The sequence below is a fragment of the Chiloscyllium plagiosum genome, unplaced genomic scaffold (assembly GCF_037043375.1).
Source record: "Chiloscyllium plagiosum isolate Xiang-an unplaced genomic scaffold, Cpla_swu_hap1 HiC_scaffold_6, whole genome shotgun sequence".
Lineage (NCBI taxonomy): Eukaryota > Metazoa > Chordata > Chondrichthyes > Orectolobiformes > Hemiscylliidae > Chiloscyllium > Chiloscyllium plagiosum.
Genome location: NW_028270144.1, coordinates 18,373,603 through 18,385,884, shown reverse-complemented (window position 1 = coordinate 18,385,884; position 12,282 = coordinate 18,373,603). Strand labels below are relative to the sequence as shown.

Genomic DNA, 12,282 nt, shown 5'->3' with positions numbered 1-12,282 from the left:
TGAGCTGTTTTTATGAAAATTATTTTTGGAAAGCAAATTAGTATCATGGGAAGGAGGCAGGAAAAGATCGAGTAATTCTTAACTTTGCATTCTCCACGCTTGAGAACTTGTTTTGTTTTTAAGGCTTTGTCAGCAACGTTGCCTAAAAGGTGCAAGATTTTGTTTCTCCCTCTTTTAAATAATTACAGAATTTATCAGTTGATTTCTTGTGGGAATTTTCACAAAGAACAATTAAAAAAACACACTCACTACATTTCTTTGTGATTTAAAAAAAAATCAGAAATGGGATATTAATTGCAGCATCTTATTTTCCCAGCAATTGACTTTTGTAATTGAGGAGCAGCCCCGAAATTACAGAATGGGTTTTGCAGAAAATGTCCACTGGCTGAATTTTGGATGACAGCAGTGTCAGCTGAGGTTCTGTGGGTAGCATTCTTGCCCCAGTGTGAAAACGTTATACTGTATGTTGAAGTCCCACTTCAGGGCTTGGGCCCGCAGTCTAGACTACCTCTTCAGAAAAAATGCTGCACTGCCAGAGATGTTGTCTTTAAGTTCTGAAGAAGGGTCACTGGACCCAAGACTCTTCTATCTTTCCACAGATGCTGCCAGACCTGCTGAATTTCTCCGGCAATTCTGTTTCAGTTTCAGCTTCAGCTTTAAAGTGAGTCATTTAACCAAGGCTCTCTTAGATAGATGTAGAAGAATCCACCTTCTCCATTCTAAAGAATTACGAAACACATCCAAGTTGGAAACTTGTGAAACTTGAAAGGGTTCAGAAAAGATTTACAAGGATGTTGCCAGGGTTGGAGGATTTGAGCTCTCGGGAAAGGTTGAATAGGCTGGCCCTGTTATCCCTGGAGCGTCGAAGGCTGAGGGGTGACCTTATAGAGGTTTATAAAATTATGAGGGGCATGAATAGGATAAATAGACAAAGTCTCTTCCCTGGGTTGGGGGAGTCCAGAACTAGTGGACATAGGTTTACGGTGAGAGGGGAAAGATATGAGAGAGACCTGAGGGGCATCTTTTTCACACAGAGGGTGGTACGTGTATGGAATTAGCTGCCTCAGGAAGTGGTGGAGGCTAGTACAATTGCAACATTTAAAAGACATCTGGATGGGTGTATGAATAGAAAGGATTTGGAGGGATATGGGCTGGGTGCTGGGAGGTGGGACTAAATTGAGTTGGGATATCTGGTCGGCATGGACGAGTTGGACCGAAGGGTCTATTTCTGTACTGTACACCTCTATGACTTTATGACTCTATGACTAAGGTTAATCCCTTGAACAGCATCAATACATGGTTACTTGGTCATTACCGCTTTACCCATTTTCAGAAGTCTGCTGTGTCCATATTGTCTACCACTATTCCCAAGTTACAACAGTCAGCCACACTTCAAAGTACCCAGCCTTGGTTGTAAAGCAACTTGGGATGACCAGAGTTCGCAAAAGACAATACAGAAATGCAAATTCTTTCTGAAGAGGAAATGAAGGTAAATTTAACACACAAATTAAGAATTGTAACATGGGTAAACCTACCAATGTTGCAAATAGGTGGTACAAGATGAAATAAATGGCGACTACTGGTGCCCATACATGTCCTACGGCGATCAAAGTTTGATCCATTACGTCAACCCATCCTTCCTGTGTAATAATCTGGAACATGGACATAAAAGCCTGGAGAAAATGAAGCAAAAATTATAAACATTATTCAAGCATCATCTATCGGTCTCTCTAATTTTCTCGCACAGTCTTGAATGGAAGAGAATTGCTGTAATTACTAAGAACACTGGGTAATCTTCTGTCAGATTTAACTCCAAGACACGTTTGGGCAATTTGGATTCTCTCACAGCAGGCTGCGGCAAAGCACAGCAATTTCTTCTAATCACTCTTAAAATGTTACCTATTCTTAGCCAGCATTTGAAAGCTTTCTGTTTCAGTGAAGTGGAAGTGACTAAATCCATCTGTGCAGCGAGACGGAATTCTGCTCAGTTCTGCTCTCCATTTTATAGAGGATGCGAGACACTCAAGAGGTTGCAAAGAAAAATTGCAACAATGATAGCAGGACTGAGAGCTTAAAACTAAAAATTAAAACAAGTTGGGGCTCTCGCTTCAGAAAAGACATAGAAAATAAGTTTCCATCGAAGATGGAATCTAAAACTAAAGCAATCAGTATAGGATAACCATTAATAAAATGAATGCAGGTATCACAAGAAACTTCTAACATGACAGTAAAAGGCAGAGAAATGACTAGTACTGGTCCAAACAATTCCTTTGCTCTTAAAAATGGAACTCCTGACCAGACCAGCACTGGTCATTTCCAAGTGTTATTAGAAATGCAGATTGGTGAGAAAACTGAACTCACTATCACTACCATGACCTAAGAGGCAACTGTTTTGCACAGCAAGTGGTGTGTTTATGGAACAAACTGCCAGGGGAAGTGGTGGAGGCTGGTACAATCATATTTAAAAGCAGATGCATTTAAGAGGAAGCAGGATAGTCATGAGATGAAAGGAAATAAGTTACAATGAGGGGATGGGATGAAGGTGGGCAGGAGAAAAGCTCACACGGACAGACAGGGAATAATTGGGTTGAATGGTCTGTTCCAATGATGTACATTTTATGTGCTTCTATGTAATTTCCTGTAATGAGGGCTGAATAATTCAACTTGAAATATTTACATCGAGCATATGATCTGGGAAAACTGGACCTACGATTTACTTAGACATACTCCTTCAAGGTTAGTCGAACTGTTGTGACAGATTCCACTAGTCTAAAGTAAGACCATATGAAATAGAAATGGATTTACGCTGTTCGGCTCCTCAATCCTGCTCTGTTCATTCATTAGGATCATGGCTGATCTGACATTCCTCACATTGACTTTCCTGGTTTCCCGGTTTGCTCCATTCCTCTACTCATCAAGAATCTACATCCCTCAGCCTTAAATATACAAGGACACTGTCCCCACAGCTCTCTGTGGCAAGGCATTACAAAGACTCACAACCCTCAGAGAAGAGATTCTTCTTCATCTCAGTCTTAAATTGGCACCCCTTTATTCTGAGACTATGCTCTCTGGTCCTAAAGTTTCCCCCGACTCTAGGTTACAGTCTAACAGGTTTATTTGAAATCGCAAGCTTTCAGAGTGTAGCCCCTACATCAGGTGAAGCTTGTGAATTCAAATAAACTTGTTGATCTATAACCCCTGGTGTCATGTGATGTCTAACTTTGTCCATCCCAGTCCAACACCGGCTTCCCCTTATCATGGCTAAAATTTCCCATGAAGGAAACACCCTCTCAGCATTTATTCTGCCAAGTCTCTTAAGAATCCTATATACCTCAATGGGATCACCTATCATTCTTCTGAGTTCCAGCGAGTAGAGTCCTAACCTGTTTAGCCTTTGCTCATAAGGCAATGCTTTTGAACCATCCCTCATCCTCGTGAGCTTTCTCAGAACTACCTCCAACGAAATATCTTTCCTTAAATAAGGGACCTAAACTGCTGACAGTACTCCAGATGTAATCTCATCATAACCTTGTAAGTTGCAGTAAGACTTCCCTACTCTTATACTCCAATGGTACAAATTTTCCATTCAACCAACACCTCAAATGCAGATGATTTAGTCAGTATTATATTGCCATCTGTGGGAGCTTAGTAGGCAAATGCTGGCTTCTACATTTATGTACAACACAAGTGATGTTTCAAGACAACCTCATTAATTATAAAGTGCTTAATGATGTCCTGACATCTTGAAAGGTGCTATGTAAATGCAACTGTTCACTCCTCAAGGAAAAGGTACCAATACAGAATAGATATGTGCACCTATCTTTCATACTCTGGTACATAGCTGTCAGGAACACTTGTTAATTTGGTCTTCATCCAGACATGATTGCAACTTCCAAGAATAATCAACAAAATGTTGGATAAATTGAAATAGTTACCGCAAATGCCAGAAACACACAAATCTCAGGCAACATGTGAAGAAAAGTAGAAGCTGAAAACTGTATGTAAAAAAAGCCTTTAATCTTACATTCATCCCCTCTCAGATGCAGTCTAAAAGGCTGAGTGCCCCCCCCCATTTCATTGTTTTTTTATTCAAGTTCCTTACATTTAGTTGGGAGTGTCTTGGTCATACGGAAATCATTTTAAAATTCAAGAGAGAAATCAAAAAAAAGTTTTGAAGAAGATTATCTCAGATGGACTAATGGGCCAAAGAGAGGCAGATGGAGTTTAATTTAGATAAACATGAGGTAAGGCAAGTCAGGATAGGACATATTCAGTTAATGGTAGGACCCTGTGGAACAAAGAGACCTAGAGGTGCAGATGCATAGTTCCTTGAAAGTGGAGACACAGGGACAGGATGGTGAAGATGATTTTTGGCACACTGGCCTTCATTGGTCAGTGCACTGAGCATAGGAGTTGGGATGTCATGTTGCACCTTTACAGGACATTGGTTATGCCACTTTTGGAATACTGCGTTCAATTCTGGTCTCCCTGCTACAGGAAAGATGTTGTTAAACTTGAAAGGGTTCAGAAAAGAATTATAAGCATGTTGCTGGGACTGGAGGGTTTAAGCTCTAAGGAGAGGCTGAATAGGTTGGGGCTTTTTATACCTGGAGGGGTGATGTCAAAGAGATTTATAAAATCATCAGGGGCATGGATAGGTAAATAACCAAGTTCTTTTTCCCAGGATAGGGGAATCAAAACTTGAAAGCATAGGTTTAAGATGAGAGAAGAAAGATTTAATGGGGACCAAAGGAGTAATGTTTTCACGTAGAGGATGGTGTGTGTATGGAATGAGCTGCCAGAGGAGGTGATGGAGGCTGGTACAATTACAACATTTAAAAGGCATCCGGACGGGCATATGAATAGGTGCTGGCAAATGGGACTTGATCAATTTAGGATATCTGCTCGGCATGGATAATTTGGACTGAAGCACCTATTTCCATCTATAACTCTAACTCTACGACTCTATAGAGTGATACCAGTGTGGAAACACTTCGCCCACAACAAGTATTCAATGCTGGGTCAATGAATAATTTAAATCTAAGATTGGTAGCTTCTTACTGAACAGGAGGCAGGATGGGTAAACTGTGTTTTCTTATCTGAGAAGACACACCATAAAGTTGGATCTTGTGCTTACTAAACAAGGAGAAGAATTTATGTTGTTCCTCACCCTGGGAAATGTTGTAAATCTGTCGAGTTCCTCCACAAAACAGAACATCTGAAGGCTAATGGAAGACATCACAATCAAAAGACTGGCTGTGAAGACCACCAAACTGCCAAGCTTTTTTCCAGGCCCAAATATTTTGTAGACAAAGTCCTCCAGTGCTGGTGAGATTTTAATCAGTCTGACAACCCTCAGCACCTAAATGAAAAATTAAATGATTACGTTTTAACATAAACTAAAGTCTCAATTACTTTAAAATATTAAAACAATGGTCAAATAAGCCTCAAAATAACAGATAATCAAAATATTAAATGTTTATTGATATGGTCACAACAACCTATAATAATGTGATTAAGTAATGATGTATTATAAATACCATTAATTCACTTAGAAAATGCATTCAACACTCATACTTTAAACTCACTCTATGGGAAATCCCATTATAAAGTTGCATTCTTTCACAGAATCCTTCAGCACAAGTCACCATTTAGTCTATTGTGGTTGTACTGGTATTTTAAAGAATTATCCAATTTATCTCTTTTCTTGCTTTGTCCCCAAAGCTGTGCAAATTTCTTTTCTAAATATTTATCAGATTTTACTTTCAAAAGTTATTATTGAATTTGCTTCCATCATTTCAGGTAGCACTTTCTGGATCACAACGCTTGCTGCACAAAACAAAAATCATTTCCCCTCTTTCCTTGCTTGCTATTCACCTGAAACCTGTGTCCTTTGGTAACTGATGCTCCTGCCAATGAAAAGAGTTTCTCATTATATACGCTATCAAAACTCTTCATAATTTTGAACATTTTAGGGCTGCATGGGGGCTCAGCGGTTAGCATTTCTGCCTCAAAGTGCCAGGGATCTAGACGCGATTCTAATCTCAGATACAGAGGAACCTCGATTAACCGAAGGAAATGGGCGGATAATATTTCGTTCGGTTAATTGAATTCCAGATAATCGAATGCCGGATAACACAGTTTAGCCGTGTCTGCATGGGTTTCCTCTGGGTTTTCTGGTTTCCTCCCACAGTCCAAAGATGTGCAGGTTTGCCACATTAAATTGCCACTAGTGTTCAGGGATGTGCAGGCTAGGTGGTTTAGCAATACTAAACATGGGGTTACAGAGATTGAGGGGATGTTGATCTGGGTGAGATGCTCTTTGGGGATTGGTTCAAACTCGATGGGTCAAAGGCCTCCATCTCACTGTAGGGATTCTATAAACCATCTGCTGTGAGAAGAATAATCCCAAATTCTCTTGATTTTTCACATAATTGAAGTCCCTTATCTCTGGTCCTGTTCTAGTAAATGGGTGGCACGGTGGCACAGTGGTTAGCACTGCTGCCTCACAGCGCCTGAGACCCGGGTTCAATTCCCGCCTCAGGCGACTGACTGTGTGGAGTTTGCACGTTCTCCCCGTGTCTGCGTGGGTTTCCTCCGGGTGCTCCGGTTTCCTCCCACAGTCCAAAAGATGTGCAGGGTCAGGTGAATTGGCCAAGCTAAATTGCCCGTAGTGTTAGGTAAGGGGTAAATGTAGGGGTATGGGTGGGTTTCGCTTCGGCGGGTCGGTGTGGACTTGTTGGGCCGAAGGGCCTGTTTCCACACTGTAATGTAATCTAATCTAATTTAAATCATCTCTGCTCTCTCTCAAAGATCTGTATACAGCCTTATGGTGTAACTCTTGTCTTATTTCATGCTGTACAGATCTTAAATGGGCTCTGTTCATGTTGCTGTGCTCTAATAATCCGAGATTGTACACATCACACCATTTCATTTGCTCTTGGTAGCTCACTCAGAAGAATGCTGCCCAGGGATGGCGATCAGGAGCACCATCTGCCTGCCCTCTATTCATTTACCAACTGCTGAGAAACTTCGCCTTCAAAAACACCATCTCCAAATCAAATTATCGCACACAATGAGAGATTGCAGTGCACTAGATAAATACACATCAGCTTCTCCAGTTGAGATTTCTACTGTTCAGAAATACCAATGGTCCAGAAAATCTTGAAGTAGACCCTTGACGTAATCGTTATTATTTTAGGAACAGAAACAATGAAGATACAATATTATGAGGTGTAAATGCTTATTCTTGCTTGTGCCATTGTAGTGATTGGAATAAGGGCTAGGTAGATCTCATTGAGTAGGATATCCTTGATTGTGGCTGTTAACCTCGGGCCAATCAGGGAGCCCAGGCTGACAGAGATGAAAAGGAGTGTCAGACAGTCTGCTCTGACTAGGGAATGGCTTTGAGCTGGCTGGTCAGAGTCCATGTACTGTGCACATGTAAATAAAGGATGACGTGGTGACAAGATATGGCCTCTATGCAGCTATTTCAGCCTTACATTTTTATCATTGTTTATTTATGTAGCAGACAAATATTCATATCAACTGTTTGGTGCTTTCCACTTTATGCATGTGTAGGTAGGCGTTCTAATGTCACTCAATGATTCATAAACAACCTAGTCCCAAGCACAACAGACAGGAGAGGTTACTGTGGATCGTACTGCATTGGCTTTCTCCAGCTCGCACTACATTGAGACATCTCTTTAATTCAAGTACACAATGATTCGTTAGGTTACCTGAAAGTATGTAAACTGCGAGTGGTAGAGGTCTGGATAAATGTGCAGAGTTGTCCCCACCACCAGCAGTAGTTCAAATTTGTGAAGGGAGGAGCTAATGTAACCAGTGAATCCCAAGCACCAGATTTTCACAAGAGCCTCCAGGTCAAACAAGATTGTGAAAGCCACCTAGAAGGTAATTTAATAAATAAACATCTAAATATTAATCATAAGGAACCGATTTTCTATAAAAAAATGCATGCCTCTCACAAATTCAGATTCAGAAATATCAGACAAAATTTTAAGGTGAAAGTTTGTTGCATAAACTAAGAATTACTCTATAACAGTAACTGCCATTGACTGTTAACAAGTGTATCTATTTCAACATTCGAAGGCCATGCACACGTTTCTATCATAATGTTTTTGTAAAATTCATTCACACGCTGTGAGTGTTGTGAGCTAGGTCAGCATTTAGTGGACTAATATAGTTGGCCTTGAGAAGGTGTTGGTGAGCTGCCTTCTCACAATGCTGCAGTCCATTCGGCTTTAGGGGACCCACAATGCTGTAAAGGAGGGAGAGCCAGGCTTCTGACCCAGTGCCACTAAAAGACTGACAATATATTTAAAAGTCAGGATGGCGACTGCCTTGGAAGGCAATTTGCAGGTAGTGGTCCTCCCTTGACTTTGGTAGGAATTGTAGGTCTGGAAGGTGCCATTTGATATCCTGGTGAATTTCTGCTCTGTATCTTGTGCATCATGAACTAGTTTTGGGAAATCAGGACATGATGCAGGATTCCTAGTCTCTATCCTGCTTTTATGGGACAGTATTTACGTAGCTATATGTGTGTAGTATTTGCACATATTTGTTTCTGGTCAGTGGTAACCCCCAGGATAAAGACAGTGTGGATTCAACAGTAGTCATGCCACGGAATGCCAGTCCCTTGTTGGGAGACGGCACGTATGTGGCATGAATGTCACTTGTAACTTGTCAGCTCAACTTGGATACTGTCCTGGACCTGTTGTACTTGGACATGGATCACTTTAATAGCTGAGGAATTGCAAATTATACTGAACATGGTGTAATCATTGGCAAAAATCCCCACTTGTGGCTTTTTAATGGAGGGAAGGGCATTGATGAAGCAGCTGGGGACAGTTCAGTGGAGACCACTACGCTGAGAGACTCCTGCAGTGAAGCCCTGGAGCAGAAATGAGTGATCAACAACCACAATCTTTTTTTTGCCAACTTGCAGAACATTTCCTCCCACCTTCCTGACCCTCCACTGATTAGTTTTGTTCGGGCTCCTTGATGCCACATTCAGTCAAATGCAATCTTGATGTTGAGGCCAGTTACTTTTACCTCACCAACGGAGTTCAGCTCTTTTGTCCACGCTTAGATCAAGGCTATACTGAGGTCAGGAGTTGGATGGTCCCAGTGAAACCCAGAATGGATGTCAGTGAGCAGGTTAATGCTGAGCAGGTACTGGTTGGTGGCATTGTTGATGACACCTTCCATTACTTTACTAATGATCGAGAGTGGACTGATGGGGTGGTAACTGGATGGAATGCATTTGTCTTGCCTTTCATATAACAGGACAAAGTTGGGCCATTTTCCACATTATTGGTTAGCTGCCAGTGTTGTAGCTGTACTGGAACAGCTTGGCTAGGACAGCGGTAAGCTCTGGAGCCCAAGTCTTCAGTACCATTATCGGACTATTGACAGGGCCCACAGAATTGCAGCATCCAGTGGTTCCAACCATTTCTTGATATCACCTGGAGTGAACTGAATTGGCTGAAGACAGGTACCTGTGATGCTGGGGCTCGCTGGAGAAGGCTGGCACTCTGGCTGAAGATTGTTGCAAATGCTTCAGCCTTACCTTTTGCACAGATGTGACAGGCTTCCTTATTATTGAAGATCGGGATATTTATGCAGCCTCATCCTCCACTGAGTTGCTTAACTGGCCACCACCATTCAGGACAGCATGTGGCAAGATTGCGGAGCTTAGATCTGGAATCACTTACCCCTGTCTATCACTGCTGTGGATATTGTTTGGCAGGTAGTCCCCCTTTTGTAGCTTCGCCAGGTTGACACCTCATATTTAGGTGTGCCTGCTGCTGCTCCTGGCAATGGCCTCCTACACTCTCCACTGAACCCAGGGCAGATCCCCAGTTTTATGATATTGATAAAATGTGGGATACATGGGTCATGAGACTGTCAGAAGTACAATTCTATTGCTGCTGATGCCTCATGGCGGCCCAGTCTTGAATCGCTGGATCTGTTTGAAATCTATCTCACTGAGCAAAGTAATAGTGTTACACAAAACAACTCAATGTGAAGAGACTTTTTATATTCAGAAGCACTGTGTGATGGCTATTCCTGCTGATACTATTCGGCTTCTGTAATAGTATGGGTCGTGGGAACGTGCTGGGGTAGAGCGATTGATGAGATCAAAAAGCCTACGCAGTCACGATGGACCAAATGATTAGATTCTATTCTAAAAATGGATGAATGTTGCAATCAGAATAAGTGTCTTACATGATCAATTAATAAACCACTATTCAAATAGAATAAAGAGGAATAAATGGCCAATTTCATCTCATATTTAGAATAACAGAAATCCCATTAAAACTCAAACTACTTACATTTTTTTTAAAAAGGTGTTTGCAACCCTGCTTCTTTTTATGCCTGGCAGTGACATGCTGCAGTCCATCCTTAAATTAGTCAACTCTCGCTTATTAAGATGATTTATTTGGAACGAGCAACAATCAGATATTCCAAATGTTGCACATAGTCATTATCCAGAAAAGCTTTGAAACTGTGTTTGTTTCATTTGCAATTTAAATGCGCATCCCAAAAAAATGTTTTCTCTAGGCAGAATAACTCTACCACCCTCGCATTCCAAATCTTCCAGATTGTACTAACAGGATTAAATTACATCATCTAACTGAGGAATCAGACAGTAAATTACTCACTTCTCAATATTCCACTGAACCTGTTGTCTGAGTATATCATTGATAACTAAATCATTACATGATGGATGCAGCTTTAGTAGAATTAGTTTCTAAGTCAAGATCATGGAATGCTCTCTACTTGCACGGATGAGTTTAGATCAGAGTGGTGCTGGAAAAGCACAGCAGGTCAGGCAGCATCCGAAGAGCAGGAAAATCGACATCGATTTTCCTGCTCTTCGGATGCTGCCTGACCTGCTGTGCTTTTCCAGCACCACTCTGATCTAAACTCTGGTTTCCAGCATCTGCTTTTGTCTTGCACGGATGAGTGCAATTCCAGCAACATCCAAGGCCATTCAACACCATCCGGGACAAAGCTTTGACTGGCACCCTTGCAACAACATTTACATCCTCAGCTATTAGCACATATTAAGCAAACTGTTTACGACTACCAAGCTTCTTCTACAGTATTTCTCAGCCCAGGCATGTCCCTGTGAAAATGAGCAATAGAAATGGCAAGGTTAGGGAACCATGGATGACAAGTAAAATTGAGAGACAAGCCAAGAGGAAAAAGGCGACTGAAATCAGGTGAAGCTTTGGAAGAATATCAGAAAAGTAGGACCAACCTGAAACAAAGAATTAAGAGGGCTAAAAGGGGTCTTGGAATATCTTTAGCAAACAGGGTTAAGGAAAATCCCAAAACCTTTTATTCGTGTATAAGGAGCAAGAGGGTAACTAGAGAAAGGGTTTGCCCACTCAAGAACAAAGGAGGAAGGTTATGCGTGGAGTCAGAGAAAATGGTTGAGATTCTTAATGAGTACTTTGATTTGGTATTCACTGAGGAGAGGGACATGACGGATACTGAGGTTAGAGACGGATGTTTGATTACTCTAGGTCAAGTCGGCATAAGGAGGGAGGAAGTGTTGGGTACTCCAAAAGGCATTAAGATGGGACCTATCCCAGGTTACTGAAGGAAGCGGGAGAGGAAATACCTGGGATCTTAACAGATATCTTTGCAGCATCTTTGAACATGGGTGAGGTCCCAGAGGACTGGTAATTGCTAATGTTGTCCCTTTGTTGAAGAAGCGTAGCAAGGATAATCCAGGTGATTTTGGACTGGTGAACCTGATGTCAGTGGTAGGGAAGCTGCTGGAGAAGATACTGAGGGATAGGCCCATTTCTTTCCAAATGTAAATAGATCCTATCAGTGATAGGCAGCATGTTTTGTGCAGGAAAGGTCATGTCTTACTAACTTAATAGAATTCTTTGAGGAAGTAACAAAGTTGATTGACGAGGGAAGGGCTGTAGATGTCATATACATGGACTTCAGTAAGGTGTTCGATAAGGTTCTCCATGGTAGGCTGAGGGAGAAAGTGAAGTTGCATGGGGTGCAGGGTGTACAAGCTAGATGGAGAGAGAACTGACTGGGCAGCAGGAGGCGGAGAGTAGTAGTGGAACAGTCATGTTCCACAGGAATCCATGTTAGGGCCACTGTTGTTCAGTCCTACGTTACTGATATCCTTCCAAAGCTTCATGTGTTTTCAGTCATTTAGACCTTATGTATGCTTCCTTTTTCCTCTTTGCTAGTCTCAAATTTCACCTGACCATTATGATATAC

At 41.6% G+C, this 12,282-nt stretch overlaps 1 protein-coding gene across 4 annotated transcripts in view; it reads right to left on the bottom strand.

Moving 5' to 3' along the window:
* nalcn (sodium leak channel, non-selective) overlaps positions 1 to 12,282 on the bottom strand; it is a 296,924-nt gene that overhangs the window by 186,142 nt on the left and 98,500 nt on the right. For all 4 annotated transcript variants that reach the window (XM_087987922.1, XM_043691273.2, XM_043691274.2 and 1 more), the window contains exons 12-14: positions 7,740 to 7,907; positions 5,171 to 5,362; positions 1,536 to 1,673 (exon numbers count right to left, since the gene is read on the bottom strand). In XM_087987922.1, coding sequence (XP_087844048.1) covers positions 1,536 to 1,673; positions 5,171 to 5,362; positions 7,740 to 7,907 — 498 coding nt within the window. The remainder of the gene's footprint in view (positions 1 to 1,535; positions 1,674 to 5,170; positions 5,363 to 7,739; positions 7,908 to 12,282) is intronic.